This window comes from Bos taurus, chromosome 3 (assembly GCF_002263795.3).
Source record: "Bos taurus isolate L1 Dominette 01449 registration number 42190680 breed Hereford chromosome 3, ARS-UCD2.0, whole genome shotgun sequence".
NCBI lineage: Eukaryota > Metazoa > Chordata > Mammalia > Artiodactyla > Bovidae > Bos > Bos taurus.
This window is the reverse complement of record NC_037330.1, coordinates 68,445,478-68,468,881: the sequence shown is the minus strand read 5'-3', so window position 1 is coordinate 68,468,881 and position 23,404 is coordinate 68,445,478. Positions and strand designations below refer to the sequence as shown.

Below are 23,404 nucleotides of genomic sequence, written 5' to 3'. Positions count from 1 at the left end.
CATGGCAGTCTGATACAGTTGCTCCTACTCTGGTTTGATGACAAACGCATTTAGGGGATGTTCTTATGCTGCTTGATGTGGTTTTTTTTCCTACTGTTAGTGTTAGCTTTTTTGAATCTTACTTTTGCATATCCTATAGCACAAAGTTTCTTGCCTGTAAAGTGCTAGATAAAGATACAGAATAATGATTTATAATGAGACTGGGTCTACCAGAATGTGCAAAATTCATTTATTCATTCACACACATGTTTGTGAGTGCCTACACTATGTACTGTGTTAAGGACTTAGGATACAGAGCGATATGGCATAGTGCAGCTCTGTTCTCCAGAAACTCAAAATAACATGAAAGAAAAGTCATGTAAGGAATTATACTATGAAAAATGCACAACAGGAGAAGGGCCTTCAAAGTACTGGAGGGGTGGGACTTCTTACCTCTATTAGGGTAGATAGGTTGGGAGTGAGGGGACGATACTGGGGAAGAAAATGAACAGGTAGGAAAGGCTTCCTATAGATGGGAAAGTCTGACTTGGGTTTTGAACGCTACATAGGAGTCACCGAGGATGATACGAAGGTGAGGAGAGCTAGGAATGGGATGGAAATATAATCCATACTCGGTTTGTTTTCAGAGGCTCAGCACATTAGGGCAATCTGGGCATCAAATAATTGTTTTCTGTCTCCAAGTGAAATATCCTTTTTCTGAGACTGTTTTTGATTGAAAGTCATTCATTCTTCTTCTTCTTTTTTTAATGTTTTGTAGAGAAAGTCTGTGATTGCAGTGAGCTTCATAGCAGCATTCCTTTTCCTGCTGGTGGTGCGCCTTGTAAATGAAGTGAATTTCCCATTGCTACTTAAACTGCTTTGGACAACCTGGTGCGAAATGGATACCGTTCTCCTATACATACAGGCGGCCCCTTCGAACTCACTATGGATACATAAATGTGAGGACGCAAGAGGTAAGACCTCAGAGGGTCACATAGGGTTCAAGGGTGTCAATGGTAACAACTTTTCTTTGGGTGCGAGGTGGCTTCCCATCACTGAACTTCCTCTATGGCCCAGTGCGCTTCTTTGGGTCCCTGACATTTCCTGGTTTCTGATTCTTAGACACTTTCTGACATGTGTCTGAAGTCTGTCGCCCCCCCTGCATCAGATCTTCTGATTCACTGGCTTCATGTGGAGTTGAGGAAGCAATTACTTGTTTTCCTGGTGGTTTGTGGCATAACATATGTATCTTTCCATTTAGAAACTCTGATCAGCAGTCGCCAGCTGGAGAAATGGCTGGCTTTATTTCCTGGAGGTCAGCTGGTTGGGGACAGCTCTTTGTAGAACTGCAAAGAGGCATTTACACTGTTTAAAACTCTGTAATCCTTAGACCTGGAGCTAGAAAAGGCCAAGCTGATTTAAAAATTCTCAGTGGCTGCAGAGATAATGGGATTTAAAGAGTTTCCAAATTTAAAGGGGTTAAAATCATTCAAATCCTATAATCACTGAACCTCTGAATCTTTGTAGCCCATTAATGGTACAGAAGAGGATGGAGGTATCTTGACAAGTAGAAAGTGCACACTGTGCTAACATTTTTGCAAGCAAGGATTTGTGTCATGGAGTGAAGTAAAAGTCAAAAACTTCACAAAATACATGCAGTGTATAGAACTGATTAATATAATTGTTTAAACTATTTGTTTCCATGGAGTGGGATGAGTGTGAGATTAATATTCATCGCTGCCAAGTCCAAGCCTTTGGAATTTGTTGGTGAAAAAGGTACAAATCACGAGTGTATCTACATCACTGGAAAGAATTTTGGATCAGATCCCACTGAAAGGTCATTTTTGCAAAAATACTAGAGAAGGGAATTACCCACATAATGCAACTCCCATCCCAAGAATTATTCTTAGCGTCAGTGAGGGATGTTGAAAACTGACTTTATCCATCCTCTTTTGTAGGCAATATCATGCATGAGTCATTGCTTCTGGTTAAATTGATTCTTTGAAAATTGTTTCTATACATGCATGATTTATAGGCTTTTATTAGGTTTTTATTAGACTTTTATAGTTAAAAAGAAAAAGGCACCATTATAACATATAAATTCTTAGGAGTCTTGCTTGTGTTTATCCTTTAATTGGCTTTGAATTAATTTTTTTAAGTGTCTATTGCTTGAATTTGTTGAATGTCCTAATCAATTGATTACTTATATAACAATGTATCTCTTAGAGAATAGTTGGTTTCACTTTTGTCTTTTGTTACTTTATTTCAGATGGTCATTTAATATTCTATAACTCTACTGGATTATGTTAATCATTTCACAAGTGCCTCTCATGGGTAGAAAATGAAACATGTGACTGAACTGTCTCACAAATTACTCTCATGAGAGAAATCTCACCAAATATCAAAGAACCTTTCATTTGTTTATATAATAATGGATTGGATTTTGGAGTATTAAGAGGAAAACTGACCTAGGGCTGCAATTATTTAATTACTCACATTAACTAGCCACTTTTGAACTTCTTTTGGTGTGATTTGTAATACAATGACTTTGCTACAAGATATGGATCATGATTTGGATCCTGTGAAGGTAATTTCTTGAGAGGGAACATGGTTACTGGAAAGAGCTTTTTGACTACAGATGCGCACAGGCATGATTTGAGTACTAGTTCTCACACTTAGAAAAACAAGATCAACTAGCAAGTTATGGAAATGGCACCCCACTCCAGTACTCTTGCCTGGAAAATCCCGTGGACAGAAGAGCCTGGCGGGCTACAGTCCATGGGGTGGCAAGAGTCGGACACGACTTAGTGACTAAACCACCACAGCAAGTTATTATGACAATTAAATAGGACAAAGTACATGAAGTGCCCACTTCTACACTGATGGTCAATGAATGAGTTTCTTTTGCTTGCTTTGTACTTATCAGTTATGTCACGAAATGTCTAGTATGAACAACACCAAAATACAAAAGTTTAGAATATGAAATTTAACATTTTAAGGAATCTGGATTCAGGGAAGTAAATAAATGAAGGAGTTCCTAGTCTCATTAGAAATCAAAGTTTTGCAAATTTAAAACCATAGTGAGAAGGAAGAAAAAAGCACAAGGAGGTGAATGCTCACTAAAAATCAGACTGACAAAAAGATCAAGAATCTGACAATACCAAGTGTTGGTGATGATGATGTGGAACAATAGGAACTCATATATTAGTAGAGGGAATAATTACTTTGGGAAAAAACAGCTTCCCATTTTCTAGTAAAGGTGAAGATATGCATATTCTACATCCCAGCATTTCTAATCATCCATGTATTCACTTGAGACATGAATGAATGCATGTAGTGGGAGGCACAGATATCATGTATAACAGCATTATTCTAGAACCTGGACATGTCTCTTAGTAGGAAAATGGTTAAATGTGTGGGATTCCATCCAGTGGAATCCCACACATCAATGGAAACGAGGAAATTGCAGCTATGTGTGACAACAGGTGGGCTGCCCAGGTGGCACTAGTGGTTAAGAACCCGCGTGCCACCACGGGAGACCTAAGAGATGAAGGTTCGATCCCTGGATCGGGAAGGTTCCCTGGAGGAGGGCATGAGAATCCACTCCAGTATCCTTTCCTGGAGAATCCCATGGACAGAGGAGCCTGGCCGGCTACAGTTCATAAGGTCGCAAAGAGTCGGACACAACTGAAGTGACTTAGCATGGATGCACATGACAACATGTATGGATTTAAAAAAGCATAATTTTGAGCAAAAGATGAAAAATAAAAGAACACAAACAGTGTGATTCAATTTATAGGTCACAGGAAGACTTAAAGAGAGATGTTTCAGAATGCTGAAACATTAGTGCAAGTAATAAGCAGAAATTTTGCATGGAAGCTGAAGAACAATGTATAACACCCCAAAAGAATGACAGATTTTCCTCTGAACTCTGGTAGTTGTAAGGCTAAATTGGGAGGAAAACAAAATTTGGTGGCTCTTTACCTCCATCCTCGTTATTTCATCTTTCTCAAAATTCTTCTTTTCCCACCTCATGTCTGTATTCTCTTGCTCCCGAATGCTCTGTGCATGGGTCCTCACCAAACAATGGTTTTAAGTCCTCACCAAATAATGGCCTTAAATAAAGGCCTTCTCAGAGATAGTTACGTTAGACTATTAGACTCAGAAGGAAAATTCTTCGAGTCTAAGTAATACAGCAAAATTGATAAGTGGTATATTTGATGTTCTGGGGCAAATAGCTATATTAGTGGCCCTTGAATTTTGTTTCAAGGGTAACCAGACACTCCTGTGTTCCTATTCACTCTGTTCTAATCTGGAAAAAGAGTCAATGGCTATGGCTGAGCTGAATTAAGTGGTCACCAAGATGATCTATTTATTTCAAGATCTTGGTCCTTGAGGTTTTCTCAGGAGTTTCTCAGAAGAAAGAACATGCTTTCTAGACACCACCAGATGTCCAAGAATTTTTTTGAACATGTAAACTTGCCAGCAATGATTTCCAGACTCAGAGCAGCTGCAAACATCACATTGTCAATAATGGTTTTACTGCCCAGTGTTTCAGTTGAGGGCTTCCCTGGTGGGTCAGAGGTTAAAGCGTCTGCCTGCAATGTGGGAGACCTGGGTTCAATCCCTGGGTCGGGAATGTCCCCTGGAGAAGGAAATGGCAACCCACTCCAGTATTCTTGCCTGGAGAATCAGACATTGCTGCCACTAGACTAAGATTTTAAGAGCAGAAATGTTTACAAGAAAGGATGTCTCTCCACTACTGTCTAAATAAAGATGCGGGATGGGCGTGGCAGAATTAGGTTGAAGATTTTATGGACACCAGAGAGCTGAGTTGCTTGGGAGCAAGATGTGATTCTTTTGTTATCTTTAAAAGTGAGCTGAATTCTGGTCCTTTAGGCTTGGCACAAGTAGAAGAATAAGCTGTCTCATGAATCTGTAACAATCTGTCATGAAGAACTCTCATATAGTAAATTATATCCAGTTGAAGCTTGGCTTCATTTGATCAACTCACATAGTTTTTGAACGATCTATTCCCCAAGGAAGTACAAGAAGTAAAAGTACAAAGAACACAAGAGAGATAAATAGGTGTACTTGCTTATATTTTATGTGTTGTTCAGTTGATAAGTTTTGTCTGACTCTTTGTGACCCCCATGGACTGCAGCATGCCAGCCTTCCCTGTCCTTCACTATCTCCCAGAGTTTGCTCAAACTCCATTGAGTCACTGATGTTATCCAACCATCACATTTCATATGGTTGGAGTATTTTTGTTTCCTGGTCTAGATCCATAAAAAGGAATATGTAGTGAAAATTATGAGGTCTAGTCTAGAGGAGATAAATTGAAAAAATTAAAATACCCATCCCACCATAATAATGACAGTCTAAATATTGGCTCCCATCTTTTGCCCTGCCCCCCTTCCCTTTCTTAATATAGGCTAAAGTTCTTATATTTGGGGAATGAGAAATCTTGAGAAGCAGGGTAACAAAATGAGTGTCAACTAACCTGGTGAGTGATGAAATTCAGGAAGTCCCTGCTGACCAGAGAACCCAGAATTCCTCATCAATACTTGTTTGAGCTGACAACCGGCAAGAGGCAAGTGCCATCCTGAAGCTGAGACCAGGAGATTTAGATTTTCAATAGGTCCATAGCTCCCCTGTGTCCCACCCCCACTTTAACCCCTGACTCCCAAGCTGCTCATACTTGCCCTCTCATGTCACTACTGATGAATAATGCAACCTTCTATTTTAATAGGACCGAATTTGAGAAACTCCACCTATAGCTTTATGGCAGTTCCTGAATTATCATTTGACCTTGGACATAGCAAAAAGCATAAAACACCCATATGTGTTTCAAAAAGACACATCTATGCTTGTCAGTATCATGGGAATTCTCCTTTCTCCTTAATGCAGATTTTAATGATTATTTTGTGACAGAATAAAAGGTATATAAGACTAAGGGACTGCAGGGCTTGGTTACAGGTAATCATTGTTTCTCCCTGTTGAGATCATGGCAGATCTGGAGGAAAGAGAGGGAAATGAACTCTAGGTTAGATTCTGTTTGTGATCTCCAGTCCACGGAATCTGTTGTCTTTTTGGGTGGTGACCTGATGTGAAGACATTGCTCAGAGCAAGCAACCTGCAACATATTTGCATTAACTGCTAAATAAGAGAGTCAAGCTCTGAGGATCAATAGGATGCCGCAGCCAGATCTTCCTGGTAATGGGGGGGGGAGGGTGACAGGTGTCTCCTTCAGATCTGATAAGAGAGTCCTAACACACTAGAACTGAAGAAGATTTCAGGTGTTTAGGGAAGAATGCCCATTCAGATGGTGCTAAAGATTCACTAAGTGAAGAGGCACAGGATTTCTCAAACATAGCAATCAAGTTGTAGGACTGTATATTGATTTAACAATTTAATGAGGCCGAAATATGTCTCTTTAAAAAATGAGGACATTTTAAAACCTCAAGTAGGCTAAATAAGAATACATAGGATCAGTTGCTATGACAGGCCGTACTAGCCTAATTAAAGATGTGCATACCATATTGATGTTGTAATAGAATTTCCCAAATTGTGGTTATAGTGACAATTAAGAAACAGAGCTGACTTTCTTGGCAATAAAAGCACACACTCTACACATTCAAATAAATGTACACATGTAACTAAAGCTGACATGAATAGGCTTTCTGTTTTTGGGAATATGAGCTTTGGATTTTACATAAGTATACTGAAGCAATTATATGCAAATATATGTTCCAGAAGTTTAAAACTCATCAATTTAATTGTTAATTAAAATCTGAACATTGCATTTGTATAACCATAAAGTAAAATAACTTTCAACTATTAGATTGTTATAGAAAAGGAAACAACTAAATTAACATACAGCAAAGATGACTTCTTTGGCATGTGCATACTGAATTTGTCATTTGGAAGATAATTTATCTTTTTCCTAAGTATGAGGACATATATTTATTGAGTGGAAAAAAGATTATGTTTCCTAGTCTGGTTGTGAAATAGCAGCTCCCAAACAGTGGCTGATCTCAAGGCAATCTCAGGGGCACCACTGCCAAAGAAGAGGGACAGACCTTGCTGTGGGTTGTAATTCTAGGAGGCTTTGTTGGGGAGGTGAGACACATGCATAGGGTAAGGATTTGGATGGGATAGAGAGAGAAGAGAAAGCAGAGTTGGGGAAAAGAGCTAAAGCAGAAGGTCTGAAGGTGAACTATCCATGTTCCTTCAGCTCCCACCACTCCCAATAGGTCAAGAGCTCTACACAGAAGCCATAGTGAACTCATGTTTGCACTCGGAATCCCCTCCATCTCACACTCTGTGCATTCCTTCCTTCCTTCCCTCTGGTTCCCTTACCCTTAGTTCTTACCTTCCAGCTCCCCATATTGTTTGGTTGGTTATGCAGTCTTGGAGTATTCATATCTTGGTCCTGATGCCACAAAAACTGCATATAAGGTGACTTTTAATAATGCTTCATTCTGTGTACCCCTGATTTGGATATGGCACCCCATGGCCCCCTGAGGTACTACTATAGGTCTGCATGATTCTCTGACTTTCCAAAAAAGGAAATCAGACACATGTAGGGGCAATAAGTAGGCCAATCTGCCTGGAATGCATTTTACTGTTGGGGATAGAAGATAGCGGATACATTCACTGGGTAATTATGATCTGGGGATGTAAATGGGATCCCCCGAAAAGGAAAAAATACACTCTTACTTGCAAAACAGTAATACATGTGTACAATTTATGCATTCATCTATATTCATGAAGTAGTATATACAGATATACAAAAAATACATATATATTCACATATACAAGGACAGGATAAGTCACAAGACTTTCTTAAAGACAAACATACATAGACTATATGCTACTAAGTCACTTCAGTCGTGTCCGACTCTGTGCGACCCCATAGACAGCAGCCCACCAGGCTCCCCCATCCCTGGGATTCTCCAGGCAAGAACACTGGAGTGGGTTGCCATTTCCTTCTCCAATGCATGAAAGTGAAAAGTGAAAGTGAAGTCGCTCAGTCGTGTCCAACTCTGTGCAACCCCATAGACGGCAGCCCACCAGGCTCCTCTGTCCCTGGGATTCTCCAGGCAAGAACACTGGAATGGGTTGCCATAGACTATATACATATAACTATATTACATAATAAAATGGTTAATATATATAATTCCCTGATTAAGTGTATACAGTGCCTTTTATGTTTGCCACTGTCCCTTCACTTCTGACTATAGTGGTGAGCAGAAAATTCAGACCAGTGTTTGACCAATGATGTGATGGTTTAAGGGGTGGACACATGGTCCCAGATGAGCCATTCTTAATCCTTCCAAAAGCTTATTGTTCTTCTGTGTAATACTGTGAGAAAGACACTTTTCTTTTAGGAAAAGAGATGTTGAGATAAGATTCTCTGGGTGTCAGTGGCTGTGTTCCCTGGAGTCAATAACACCAAGACATTGAGAGAAGCGGAGCTCAAACAAGGGCCTGGACAGTACTCTAGTACTGAGACCAGCCGTTCTTGAAGCCAGCCTGCCCTCCTCTGTGGTTTGAGTGTGAAGCCAGTAAATTCCTGCCTTTCATGTCTGAAGGTTTGGGTTATGTTTTGGTCATCCACAACCAAAAGAGTCCAGCTGGTAAATACATTACACGTGATGGTTGTTTTACAGCAACAGAAACCAAACATTGTGAAATTCATCTTCAAAGAAGGGGTTGCCTGGAGGATGTGAGGACCTATCCTTGCAAGCCCATACTCCAAACCTGCTGGGAGGCTGAGCATAAGAAGAAATATCTGTCAGTCCGTCAGTTGGTTCAGGTGTCCACAGAGACGCACACTGTATGTCTCCCTGATCAGGGACATGTGTTTAGGAAATTAGCTTGTGCTTTTGAGGGAGAAGTGTGAAGCTCACAATTTCCCCAGATTGTAAAGCCAAAAAATGGCCCAATAAGGCTCATTATTTAGTGAATTTCTAGTCTTACTCAACTGATTAATCGTATATTTTTATTATAATTACTCAGATGAAATCTTCCTTATTGCTAAGAGACATCATCAGTCTAAACATTGATTTTCACTTTACAAATCACATCTGTTATTGAGGAAAGATCCAGTGTTATCATAGTTTTCAATGTAGTCATTGATTCCCCTGGAAGATAAAAGGAAATTTTATTCATTATCCTACCTTAGATAGAAAAATGCCATTTTCCAATTGTCATGTTAACAGTCTTGAAAAAGGCTTATCAGGAATTCAAATATCAAACTGCCTCATTTGTGACAAGCAAAGAAAAACAGAGCAGGGTAGCCACAAAGACCACCCTGAATTTAAAGTTGAAAAAGATCATAGAACTGGGGCTCCAATGGTAAGAGATTTTGTTCATCTTTTCTCAAGTTCCAGCTAATAGCCTGACAGTGTGGCCAGCACAAAACTATTCATCAAGTGGAAGTTTAGTCACCAAATATTGAGTACGTCCTTGTTCAGTTCCAGACAATGAGCTAAGGATCAACAATGAACTCTATTTAAAAAAGAAATTAAGATTGGGATTCACTAAAGAAGAAACTGGAGGAGGGCATGGCAACCCACTCCAGTATTCTTGCCTGGAGCATCCCATGGACAAAGGAGCCTGGTGGGCTGTGGTCCATAGGGTTGCAAAGAGTCAGACACAACTGAATGACTTAGCATGCATGCACACACAAGGAAGAGAACCAAATAGGTTTAATATGATCATAAGTATCTTGGAACAACACTACCTAGACAGCACTGACATTTCACCATAACAAATTTATTCTGTTGCTGTTAAGAATAGTTAGCTTTCGAGTCATTTCAACTAAGCGATTGTATTCAACGTCTGGAAGATAATTTGTCACTAAGTAGATGGCATCAAATTGTGATTTCTCATTTCCCAGAGTAGGCTTATAAAGACTTATTTACAAAAGAAAAATATTCATTAAAGAATTTTTATTTCATAAGTAACTATATAATGCCTATATCAAATATTATTCCACAAGGCTTGGGAAGTGGTATAAATGGTTAATGAAAAATCTGGCTAATAGAATATTTTAAGTATTTAATAAATAGATTGTTTATTTAAAAGAAAAATGAAATTAAGGGTTCTGGTCTAGCAATATGGTAGGCTAAGAAAACCTGACGACTCTGCTATAACCCAAGGACGTGTTGGATAAAATAGAAATTATTATTTACTGCTCAGCTGGCTTTGCTAGAACGAAGGGAAATCGTCTGGCACCAGAAACTGAGAAGTAATGGAAAGAGAGATATAAGCAGGAAAACTGATAGTGTTGTTTCCTGGGAGTTTATCAGCCTCAGTGACTGAGGGAATCGATGATATTCACCCTGTAGGTTGGAGAGCAGGGCCTGGGTCCAGCAAAGGCAGAGAGCGAGAACCCCTTCCTCCCTTCCAACCTAAAGCTGGGCCCTTAACAAGCTTTCCCTAAGTGAAAGGGTGGGTTAGGGAAGAAATCATGAAAACTGGCTCAGATAACAGATAAGGAAGTTTATTTATATCTTTGGCCTTTAGATAACAAAAAATTATTCCTGGAAATGCAAAATGCCAGTCCTGAATGCTAGTGAGTCTTTTAATTTTACAAGTTGGTCCCTAGATGGTAATAAACTGAGGCTGAAGGAACTGGGACTCCTCTAGAGTCCAGCCACAAGGGATTTTTAGAATCTACTTTAAAAAATTATAAAACACAAGGAATTGGTCTATGTATTGTTATGATTCACTTACTTTGCTTTAGAAAATATGACTGCTTGACCACAATGTGTTTCCCTGTGCCCAATCGTGGTGTTTCATAATATATTGCACATTTGCCCTATTGTCCTCCTCAACTAAGGAATTCTGAATTCCAAAATATACCTGGTCAAAAGGGTTTGGGGTAAGGAATCATGGGCCTGTGTACTTAAACACTTCACATACCATTATCTTGTAGTCCTTAGAAACTACACACTATTTCATTGATTTAACTCATTGTCCAAGGCCCAAAATTGGTGATGCTATGCCTGTGACTTTGGCTTTCCTGTAAGGGCAAAGGAAGAGAAGAAGATTGCTTTTGTCAGCAAATTCCATTAAATTGTTTCATGGAGGCTTCCTCCATTCAAGTCAGAAAGCTCATTGGATCACACTTGCTGAAGCCACTACATGCTGGGCACTATGCTAGGCTCTGGAATTGTAGAGAAGAAAACACTCAGTCTAAAAAAAATACTGACTAATTTTTGTTAACGTGAAATGGTAATAAGCCAGATAGAGTAGTATATGTAGAGGATTATTTTAACTCTAAATGTAGACATAGACGGTTTGAAGATAGTGCCTCAAAATATTAACTTTAGTGGTCTATGAAATCTGCCTGCTAATGCAGGAGACCCAAGAGACACGGTTCAATCACTGGATGGGGAAGGTCCCCCGGAGAAGGAAAAGGCAATCCACTCCAGTATTCCTGCCTGGGAAATTCAAGGGACAGAGGAAGCTGGTGGGCTTTAGTTGGGTCACAAAGAGTCAGACACAACTGAGCAGCTGAGGACTGCAGCACTGTCTGAAGTGGTACATTTTAGGTGAGTTTTGCTTAAACACGTTTTCTAGTTTTTATACAATAAGCATGTGTTATACTTACTAGAACAAATTACTGGAATTAAGCAGTTTATTTTTTAAGTAGTATCTTTCCATGAAACACTCTGTGTCTATCAAAAAATAGAATTTAAATGTCTAGATAAATATATTACTTGGAGCACTTTTAGAAGTGAATATTCTTTTACTCCTTTGTGGGTAGCTTATAGTGACACCCTTCCAAAGAGTACAACATGGAAAGGGAGAAAAAAGTAATTTTAAAGTGGAGAAATCTGACAAACACTACCTCAGCCAGGTGATCAAGGTCAATATCAATAGTGATAAATCATGTTGGTAGCATGTTCCCTTAGGAGGATATGATGAAAATGGCACTTTGCCTCTGTGGTCTTCTATCTCCAAACCTGTAACCCCTATCTAATGAGAAAAATCTAGGGGGAAAAAAAATAAGGAAAATCTGAGAAACTACCAAAGCCAAGAGGATTCTAAGAAGATATGTCTACTAACTGTAATGTGGTGTCCTGGATGGGATCTTGGAACAGAAAAAGTGCATTAAGTCAAAACTAAGAAATATCAATCAAGTATGGACTTTAGTTAATAGTAATTTACCAATATTGTTTCATTCACTACATCAAATGTATCATACCAAAATGTCATTTTGATAATAGGGGAACCTGAATGTGGGGTGTATGGGAATTCTGCATTGGCCCTCTCACATTCTATAAATCTAAAACCGTTCTAAGAGAATTATTTTAAAAAGTGGATTTAGGTTTTTGACGTGTGTCTGGAAGGTCAGAACTGTCATTAACTGAGATGGAGGAAGCCCACAGAAAAATGGTTGAAAATAGTTTAAAATGTATACTAGTCCAGCTCCATAGAGAAGGGATGCATAAGACAAATGCATTGCAAATGCATCATTGTTTTAATTTTGCACACTGAACACAACATACTTTCAGAGAAAAATTAGTATTATATTAATAGAAATAATTCCTGCCTTCTCCTCAAAAAGTTTATGAAATACAAGTTCTTCAAGGATTCCACCAAGAGTACATGTGGAGGTCAGTGTGAGCTTTTAAATTCCTTCTAGCTGTTCTCATACACTTGAGCAGTTTCTTTTATTATTGCAAACCACTTTTTGGCAATGTAAATTATTTGTGGAATTCCTGGGAAGAAAAGGTACAAAGTAAATAACTTTTTGGTGGATCCATATGGTATTATATTTTGCCAATAATTCTTTCTAATAAAGTTTAATAATATTTGCTAGATTGAGAACACTTAGCAATCATTCACTTACCTTTCCCAAAGCTCACGGGACAATGTTTTCAGCATGTCCCCAAAGGATGGTAACAGTAACATAACAACAGTAATAATAGAGATGTTACATGTGATAATAAACCAACACACATGGAGCTTACTAGGTAACATACATTGTTATAAATGGGCTTTACATATACTAATTTATTTAACCCTCATCAGTTCAGTTCAGTCACTCAGTCATGTCCAACTCTTTGCGACCCCATGAATTGCAGCATGCCAGGCCTCCCTGTCCATCACCAACTCCCGGAGTTCACTCAGACTCACGTCCATCGAGTCAGTGATGCCATCCAGCCATCTCATCCTCTGTCGTCCCCTTCTCCTCCTGCCCCCAATCCCTCCCAGCATCAGAGTTTTTTCCAATGAGTCAGCTCTTTGCATGAGGTGGCCAAAGTATTGGAGTTTCAGCTTTAGCATCATTCCTTCCAAAGAAATCCCAGGGCTGATCTCCTTCAGATTGGACTGGTTGGATCTCCTTGCAGTCCAAGGGACTCTGAAGAGACTTCTCCAACACCACAGTTCAAAAGCATCAATTCCACAGCGCTCAGCTTTCTTCACAGTCCAACTCTCACATCCATGCATGACCACTGGAAAAACCATAGCTTTCACTAGACAGACCTTTGTTGGCAAAGTACTATCTCTGCTTTTGAATATGCTATCTAGGTTTTATAACTTTTCTTCCAAGGAGTAAGCGTCTTAATTTCATGGCTGCAGTCACTATCTGCAGTGATTTTGGAGCCCAGAAAAACAAAGTCTGACACTGTTTCCACTGTTTCCCCATCTATTTCCCATGAAGTGATGGGACCGTATGCCATGATCTTTGTCTTCTGAATGTTGAGCTTTAAGCCAACTTTATCACTCTCCACTTTCACTTTCATCAAGAGGCTTTTTAGTTTCTCTTCACTTTCTGCCATAAGGGTGGTGTCATCTGCATATCTGAGGTTATTGATATTTCTCCCGGAAATCTTGATTCCATCTTGTGCTTCTTCCAGCCCAGCATTTCTCATAATGTACTCTGCATATAAGGTAAATAAACAGGGTGACAATATACAGCCTTGACGTACTCCTTTTCCTATTTGGAACCAGCCTGCTGTTCCATGTCCAGTTCTAAATGTTGCTTCCTGACCTGCTTCATAAGAATGCTTATAAAAGGGATTATTATCATCCCATTTTTCAATGAGGAAATGAGAAAAGAAAGGTTAAAATAGACTTGCCAGAGGTTACATTGTCTTTAAGTGGCATTGCTGAAAGTTATACCGTGGCTCCAGAGTTCCTGCTCTTGACCACCACACATACCACTTCTTGTAATAATAGCTAACATTTATATAGAGTAATCACATTTCAGCTGTAGAAGGGCTTGTAAAACTTGAGGATAAAGAGTTCAGTTCAGTTCAGTCACTCAGTTATGTCCAACTCTTTGTGAATCCATGAATCGCAGCACACCAGACCTCCCTGTCCATCACCAACTCCCAGAGTTCACCCAAACTCATGTCCAACTAGTAGGTGACGCCATCCAGCCATCTCATCCTCTGTCGTCCCCTTCTCCTCCTGCCCCCAACCCCTCCCAGCATCAGGATCTTTTCCAGTGAATCAATTCTTTGCATGAGGTGGCCAAAGTATTGGAGTTTCAGCCTCGGCATCAGTCTTTCCAATGAACACCCAGGACTGATCTCCGTTAGGATGGACTGGTTGGATCTCCTTGCAGTCCAAGGGACTCTCAAGAGTCTTCTCCAGCACCACAGTTCAAAAGCATCAATTCTTCAGCTCTCAGCTTTCTTCACAGTCCAAATCTCATATCCATACATGACCACTGGAAAAACCATAGCCTTCACTAGGCAGACCTTTGTTGGCAAAGTAATATCTTTGTTTTTTAATATGCTATCTAGGTTGGTCATAACTTTCCTTCCAAGGAGTAAGTGTCTTTTAATTTCGTGACTGCAATGACCATCTGCAGTGATTTTGGAGCCTAAAAAAAAAGCCCATAAAGTCAGCCACTGTTTCCCCATCTATTTGCCATGAAGTGATGGGACCAGATGCCATGATCTTAGTTTTCTGAATGTTGAGCTTTAAGCTAGCTTTTTCACTCTCCTGTTTCACCTTCATCAAGAGGCTTTTTAGTTCCTCTTCACTTTCTGCCATAAGGGTGGTGTCATCTGAATATCTGAGATTATTGATATTTCTCCTGGCAATCTTGATTCCAGCTTGTGCTTCTTCCAGCCCAGCGTTTCTCATGATGTACTCTGCATATAAGGTAATTAAGCAGGATTACAATATACAGCTTTGAGGTACTCCTTTTCCTATTGGGAACCAGTCTGTTGTTCCATGTCCAGTTCTAACTGTTGCCTCCTGACCTGTATTTAGGTTTCTCAAGAGGCAGGTCAGGTGTCCTGATATTCCCATCTCTTTGAGAATTTTCCACAGTTTATTGTGATCCACACAGTCAAAGGCTTTGGCATAGTCAAAGAGCAGAAATAGATGTTTTTCTGGAACTCTCTTGCTCTTTTGATTATCCAGCAGATGTTGGCAATTTGATCTCTGGTTCCTCTGCCTTTTCTAAAACCAGCTTGAACATCTGGAAGTTCACAGTTCACGTATTGCTGAAGCCTGGCTTGGAGAATTTTGAGCATTACTTTACTAGTGTGTGAGATGAGTGCAATTGTGCCATACTTTGAGCATTCTTTGGCATTGCCTTTCTTTGGGATTGAAATGAAAACTGACCTTTTCCAGTCCTGTGGCCACTGCTGAGTTTTCCAAATTTGCTGGCATGTTGAGTGCAGCACTTTCACAGCATCATCTTTCAGGATTTGAAATAGCTCAACTGGAATTCCATCTATAACATTTGTGCACAGTATTTCCATGGGAATGGTGTTTCTTTACCATCTCCATGGAAAATAAATGCAAAAAAGCAAAATGGCTGTCTGAGGAGGCCTTACAAATAGCTGTGAAAAGAAGAGAAGTGAAAAGCAAAGGAGAAAAGGAAAGATATAAGCATCTGAATGCAGAGTTCCAAAGAATGGCAAGGAGAGATAAGAAAGCCTTCCTCAGCGATCAATGCAAAAAATAGAGGAAAACAACAGAATGGGAAAGACTAGAGATCTCTTCAAGAAAATTAGAGATACCAAGAGGACATTTCATGCAAAGATGGGCTCGATAAAGGACAGAAGTGGTGTGGACCTAACAGAAGCAGAAGATACTAAGAAGAGGTGGCAAGAATACACAGAAGAACTGTACAAAAAAGATCTTCAAAACCAAGATAATCACAATGGTGTGATCACTCACCTAGAGCCAGACATCCTGGAATGTGAAGTCAAGGGGGCCTTAGAAAGCATCACTATGAACAAAGCTAGAGGAGGTGATGAAATTACAGTTGAGGATAAAGAGAGGGATTATTTTTTCCCTCAAAAATTGCCTCTTCCCCATTTCTTATGTATGCCAGAGGTATGCAAATGCTCACGGAAGCATTTTGATAATTTCAAAATATCCTATATAGGTTATCTTGACTGTAGTTTTAGTACATGAAATACTGTGCACTAATGTGATATTTTTCTGGTCTTTATTATTTCTCCCCAAAACAGTTGAGACAAATGTATTTTTATTTAAATGTGCTGTTATGCAATCATTCTCTATATATTCTTTATCTTTATGTACACATATTTATGAAATTGTAATTGTGGTGTATGTGAAAGTTTGCATACTTCTTTTTTCAGTACTAAGCTACTCATCATTATGCTATTCTACAGTCTTCTCTATCCCTTTTTTGGGGGAGCCTATTTCATATGTACTTATTTTTATCATTTGATTTTCATGAATTGTGAAATGATTACCACAGTCAGATCAGATCAGATCAGATCAGTCACTCAGTCATGTCCGACTCTTTGCGACCCCATGAATCGCAGCACGCCAGGCCTCCCTGTCCATCACCAACTCCCGGAGTTCACCCAGACTCACGTCCATCGAGTCAGTGATGCCATCCAGCCATCTCATCCTCTGTCATCCCCTTCTCCTCTTGCCCCGAATCCTTCCCAGCATCAGAGTCTTTTCCAATGAGTCAACTTTTTGCATGAGGTGGCCCAAGTACTGGAGTTTCAGCTTTAGCGTCATTCCTTCCAAAGAAATCCCAGGGCTGATCTCCTGTAGGATGGACTGGTTGGATCTCCTTGCAGTCCAAGGGACTCTCAAGAGTCTTCTTCAACACCAGAGTTCAAAAGCATCAATTCTTCAGTGCTCAGCCTTCTTCACAGTCCAACTCTCACATCCATACATGACCACAGGAAAAACCATAGCCTTGACTAGACGAACCTTTGTTGGCAAAGTAATGTCTCTGCTTTTGAATATGCTATCTAGGTTGGTCATAACTTTCCTTCCAAGGAGTAAGCGTCTTTTAATTTCATGGCTGCAGTCACCATCTGCAGTGATTTTGGAGCCCAGAAAAATAAAGTCTGACACTGTTTCCACTGTTTTCCCATCTATTTCCCATGAAGTGATGGGACCACAGTAGGTTCAGTTAATATCCATCTTCTCATACAGATACAATAAAAACACAAAAAAAAGAAGGGGAAAAGGATCATACTAATTTTAAACACTTTTCTGAAAAGTGTCTGTTTTGCCCATAATTTTTTTTCCATTTTTTAATTGAAGTATAGTCAGTATACAATATTGTGTTAATTCCAGGCATATAGCAAATTGATTCAGTTATATATATTTTCCATTACAGATTATTACAAAATATTGAATATTGTTTGCTGTGTTATTCCTTTTATTTCTGTGTTTTATGTATAGTAGTTTGAATCTGTTAGTCTCATAATTCTAGTTATACCCTCTCCTCCACTTTGGTTACCATGTATGTCTGTATCTCTTTCTGTTTTGTATATAGATTCATTTATATTATTTTTAGATTCCTCATATTAGTGATATCATATATATTTGTCTTTCCTTATCTGAGTTACTTCACTTAGTGTTCTCTAGGTCCATCCATGTTGCTGCAAATAGCAGCATTTCATTATTTTTTATGGCTAATAGTCCATTGTGTGTCCATAGCTAGATACATAATACTCCATTGTGTGTATGGCTAAGTAATAGTTTATTTTTTAATGGCTAATTATTAGTCTACACATATATGTATATATGGGCTTCTCAAATGGCTCAGCAGGTAAAGAACCCACCTGCATTGCCAGAGATGCAGGATATGTAGGTCCAATCCCTGGGTTGGGAAGATCCTGTGAAGGAGAGCATGGCAGCTCACTCCAGTATTCTTGCTGGGAAAATCCTATGGACAGAGAAGCCCGGGGGCTACAATCCATAGGGTTGCAAAGAGCTGGACATGACTGAAGCAACTGAGCATGTATCTATATAAATTCACCTCTACATCACTTTGTTGAACAAAATAGAAACTCTTGGTTGTATCACACAACTATATGCATAACAGTGTTTGTAACAAATCACCCCTAAACTCAGTGGCTTAAAGAATAATCATTTATTCTTGCTCACTCTTCTATGGGTCAGTAGGGATCCACTGGGCTTAGTCTCAAGTCTGCAAGTTGGGTTCAGGCCTGCTTTCTGCATCACTCTTCATTGATGAACTCTGAGCCAACTGGAGTGTTGGCAAAAGCGCAAGAGATTAAGCCCAACTTTGGAGGCACATTGCCAGCTTTTACTGACTTCACATCTGCTGACATCTCATTGATCAAAAGTAAGTCACAGAGCCAAGCCCAAAATGAAGAGGCAAGAAAGTACACTTCACCCACTGTGAGGCCAAGGCAAGTTACATGGCCAAAGCCAACATCAGTGGAATGGAAATTGTACTCCCATGGAGGTGAGAGTAGAGAGAATGAATATTTGCTCCAAATAACTTTATCAGCCCACACTAGTGAAATGTTGATTAGAATTGCATTATATGTTAACTTAAAAAACAGACATTTTAATAACAGTTGCTGCCTAGAGCTGGTGCACTGGGAAGACCCAGAGGGATGGTACAGGGAGGGAGGAGGGAGGAGGGTTCAGGATGGGAAACACATGTATACCTGTGGAGGATTCATGTTGATATATGGCAAAACCAATACAGTATTGTAATGCTAAAAAATAAAATAAAATATAAAAACAAACAAACAAAAAGAATATATTATCTATACAAGTAATTTGTAAATAATTTTCTGAAAAAGAGCATGTATGTACCTTTTAATCAAAGTTCTTATGGAATCTAATAGAAGTCCACTAAGTGTTTGCTGAACCATTTTACTTTTCTTATCTTTAGTACAAGTTTAAAATCATATTTATAGCCATTTAATTTTTATATGCAGAAATGATATTAATTTTACATATTTGTCTTGCATTTGTTTACTATACTGAAAAACTCTAGTTAAGGTGTAGAAGTTTCCTTTGGCCTGTTCCAGTCTGCAATCTCAATGTTTTTAAATGATCTTTTTTTCTCACTTTTTTTCAATGTTTATTGCATTGACCAGAGCTTATCAAAAATTACAAATAACAGTTTCTGAGGAGAATTTTTTTAAAAGAATGCTTCTAATGTTTGATCACTCAACATAATGTTGACCTGACTCTTTACCATATTAAGGAAGAACTCAATTGCTTTTAGAATTATTTTTTCTAAAATTATATCTATACATGTTGAATTTTATCAAATGACTTTGGGGCTTATATTGTTATGACTATGATTTTTTTTTAATGTATCAAGATAGAACTTTCTTGCTTTTAACCATCTTTGCCAATTAATTTTGTGTTTTTCATGATGTATGTATTAGTCAAGGTTCTCTAAAGAAACAGAGCCAACAGGATGTATGTATATATAGAAAGCAGTTTCTTTTAAGGAATTGGCTCTTGCAGTTGTGGAGGCCTGGTGAGATTGGAATGGTTCACTGTGCTTGAGACTCAAGAAAGAGTTGCAGTTTGAGTCCAGAGGCAGTCGGTCAGTCTTTGTTTAAGTAGGATTTCAACTGTTTGGATAAAGTCCATCATGTTATGAAGGGTAATCTGCTTTACTTAATTTAAATGATACTTGTATCCAAAAATCAACCTCATAGAAACATCCAGGACAATGTTTTACCAAATACTTGGATATCATGGTCTAGGCAAGTTGACATTTGCAATTAACCATAACAGTGTATAACTCTCTTAATGAATCATTGAATTTTAAAATTTCCCATGAATAGTTATGAGTTATGTAAAATTATTCTCCTATATTGTAGATAAGGAAATTGAAATAAGAACAGATTATACAGCTTGCTCCAGGTCGTACTTGCTCAAAATGGCAGGATCCAGACTCCAGAGCATCCAGTGTACTGGAACCTTATTCTTTATATTGACCCTACTTCATTTGCTCAGGGGTCAATGGCCTAGGTCTTTCATATGTGACTTAATCTTGATTGCTTTTTTTGAGCCAGATGATGAGTGTAAGAGTTGTGATTTTTACTTACTGGTATAAGCTGATATAAGTCGATTATCTTGGTGAAGTCCACATCTGGACCAAGTAGAAAAGTGAAGCCCACCTCCTGACTTTTTACTGTACTGTACTGCTAGGCATAACAACCACAAGACCACCATTCTTGCTATCTTGTGATGAATTGACCTCCTGTTTATCTCCTTGCATTTTTCAAAAGAAACTACTGTTTTGTGAGTTACTTAAGTTCTATTTCAAAAACAGTATGGCTGATAACTGTATTTCATCTCTGGATGCCCTGAGCCTCTTAACCCTGTAGTTTTGAAACAATATAAGCTTTCAGACAGGATGTGTTCAAAACAGCCTTTCAGAGTGAACATGTTGATTTTCTCAAATTAAAGAACTGGGGGAATATGGTAATTTAGTCTCCTGATATTAAATTAGGTGGAAATTGATATTGTTTGTCAGAAATCCACTGAGGATGAAAATGAGGCAAAGTTTTAGGTGCTGAGCTATGTGCCAAATAGCCCTTGTTTCTTCCTCGAATATCTACTTCAAAGAGGCAGATTTGTCTTTGATATCCCTGGGAACCACACGAATATGAACTAACTCCAATTGCCCTCATCATCTCCAGAATTTTATTTATGTATTTTTAGTGCATGGGTCTGTGGTCAATTCGCTTACTTGCTTCTCAAAACCAGCATGATCACTATAACTCTCCTTTTCATTAAATAACCCACTCTCGGCCTGTTGTTATTATCCCCACTTAGAAGCTGGGAATGGGGTTACCTAACATGAGGTCATTCATCTCTTCAGTGAGTGGTGTGCCTGTGTTAAAAACACTTATGCTGACAAAACCATGGGAATCATGACAACAGAATAATATTCACCATCTGAGCTACCTTGGCATTTTCCTGCTAGCAGGAACATTTCTTTTTTCTTTTTTACTTTTAAAATAGAAGAATGCCTCAAATTCTATAGGCTACTGCATCCTGCCCCCATGACTTGTTTTCCCATACATGATGTTAAGTATGCAGAAAGCCAATTAAGAGATTGCACTTAGGATTTCTTCTCTTACTCATTTCTCAATGCTTGTTGGCCTAACTACTAGAAAAAAATGATGTTAAAAGAAAAATAATGTATTCTATATTGGCCCTTCCATTTCTCACCTTCATGGCTTAGTTCAGATTGGCAAGGTTCTCTGTGTTATCTTCACATGTAGAAAATCTACCCATTCCTCAGAGCTCAGTCCAAAAGCTATCTCCTCCATGGTGGTTTGCCTGATTCTTCATAGAAGCCATGGCTCCTTCCTGTGACCTTCTTCAGCACTTTTTGTTGTAACTAATAGTGATAAACACTTGCATAGTTCTTTATGCTTTACAAAGCTTATAAACATATTATCCCATTTCATAATTTTGTGAACTTGAGATATTCTCCACTTTGAATTGAAAACATTAAACCAAACCAAAGTACAAAGAGGTTAAGTAATTTGTTAAGTGCCGCACAACTGTCCTTTGTATTCTGACATCAAATTTCTTCCTTTGTCAGCTATATTCAATTGCTCTCAAATCACCATCATCTTAGCTAGCCCTTACTGAGCACTTCTTTTCACCAGGCATTCCTCTAGGTGGTTATATGCAGCAAAAGTAATACCTAACACCTCCTTTTCAGATCCTCACACAGTCTTCAAAGGAACTCTATGCAATATTATTATCCTGCTATTTACAAATGGTAATCCAAAGAATGTTCAAACTACCGCACAATTGGGTTCATCTCACACGATAGCAAAGCAACGCTCAGAATTCTCCAAGCTAGTCTTCAACAATACGTGAGCTGAGAACCTCACAGATGTTAAAGCTGGATTTAGAAAAGGCAGAGGAACCAGAGATCAAAATTGCCAACATCTTTTGGATCATAGAAAAAGCAAGAGAATTCCAGAAAAGCATCTTCTGTTTCATTGACTATGCAAAAGCCTTTGACTGTGTGGATCACAACAAACTGTGGAGAATTCTTAAAGAAATGGGATTACAGACCACTTTACCTGCCTCCTGAGAAATATATATGCAGGTCAAGAAGCAACAGTTAGAACTGGACATGAAAAAATGGACTGGTTCCAAATAGGGAAAGGAGTGCATCAGGGCTGTATATTGTCACCTTGCTTATTTAACTTCTATGCAGAGTACATCATGTGAAATACTGGACTGGATGAAGCACAAGCTGGAATCAAGATTGCCAGGAGAAATATCAATAACCTCAGATATGCAGATGACACCACTCTTATGGCAGAAAGTGAAGAAGAACTAAAGAGCCTCTTGATGAAAGTGAAAGAGGAGAATGAAAAACCTGGCTTAAAACTCAAAACTAAAAAAACTAAGATCATGGCATCTGGTTCAATCACTTCATGGCAAATAGATGGGGAAACAATGGAAACAGTGACAGATTTTATTTTCCTGGGCTCCAAAATCACTGCAGATGGTGACTGCAGCCACAAAATTAAAAGATACTTGCTTCTTGGGAGAAACGCTATGACAAACCTTAGTTAGTTCAGTCGCTCAGTTGTGTCCGACCCCATGAATTGCAGCACGCCAGGCCTCTCTGTCCATCAACTCCCAGAGTCCACCCAACTCATGTGCATCAAGTCAGTGATGCCATCCAGCCATCTTATCCGATGCCATCCCCTTTTCCTCCTGCCCCAATCCCTCCCAGCATCAGGGTCTTTCCAATGAATCAACTCTTCGCATGAGGTGGCCAAAGTATTGGAGTTTCAGCTTTAGCATCAGTCCTTTTGATGAACACCCAGGACTGATCTCCTTTAGGATGGACTGGTTGGATCTCCTTGCAGTCCAAGGGACTTTCAAGAGTCTTCTCTAACACTACAGTTCAAAAGCATCAATTCTTAGGCTCTCAGCTTTCTTCACAGTCCAACTCTCACATTCATACATGACTACTGGAAAAACCATAGCCTTGACTAGACGGACCTTTGTTGGCAAAGTAATATCTCTGCTTTTTAATATGCTATTTAGGTTGGTTATAACTTTCCTTCCAAGGAGTAAGTGTCTTTTAATTTCATGGCTGCAATCACCATCTGCAGTGATTTTGGAGCCCCCCAAAATAAAGTCTGCCACCGTTTCCACTGTTTCCCCA

At 39.0% G+C, this 23,404-nt stretch overlaps 1 protein-coding gene across 1 annotated transcript in view; it reads left to right on the top strand.

Annotated features, from left to right (window-relative positions):
- The window catches only part of ST6GALNAC3 (ST6 N-acetylgalactosaminide alpha-2,6-sialyltransferase 3), a 628,280-nt gene that overhangs the window by 258,486 nt on the left and 346,390 nt on the right, over positions 1 to 23,404 (top strand). Inside the window, 2 exon segments of the mRNA XM_003585887.6 lie at positions 758 to 847; positions 849 to 953. Of these exon segments, the coding sequence (XP_003585935.3) occupies positions 758 to 847; positions 849 to 953 (195 nt within the window).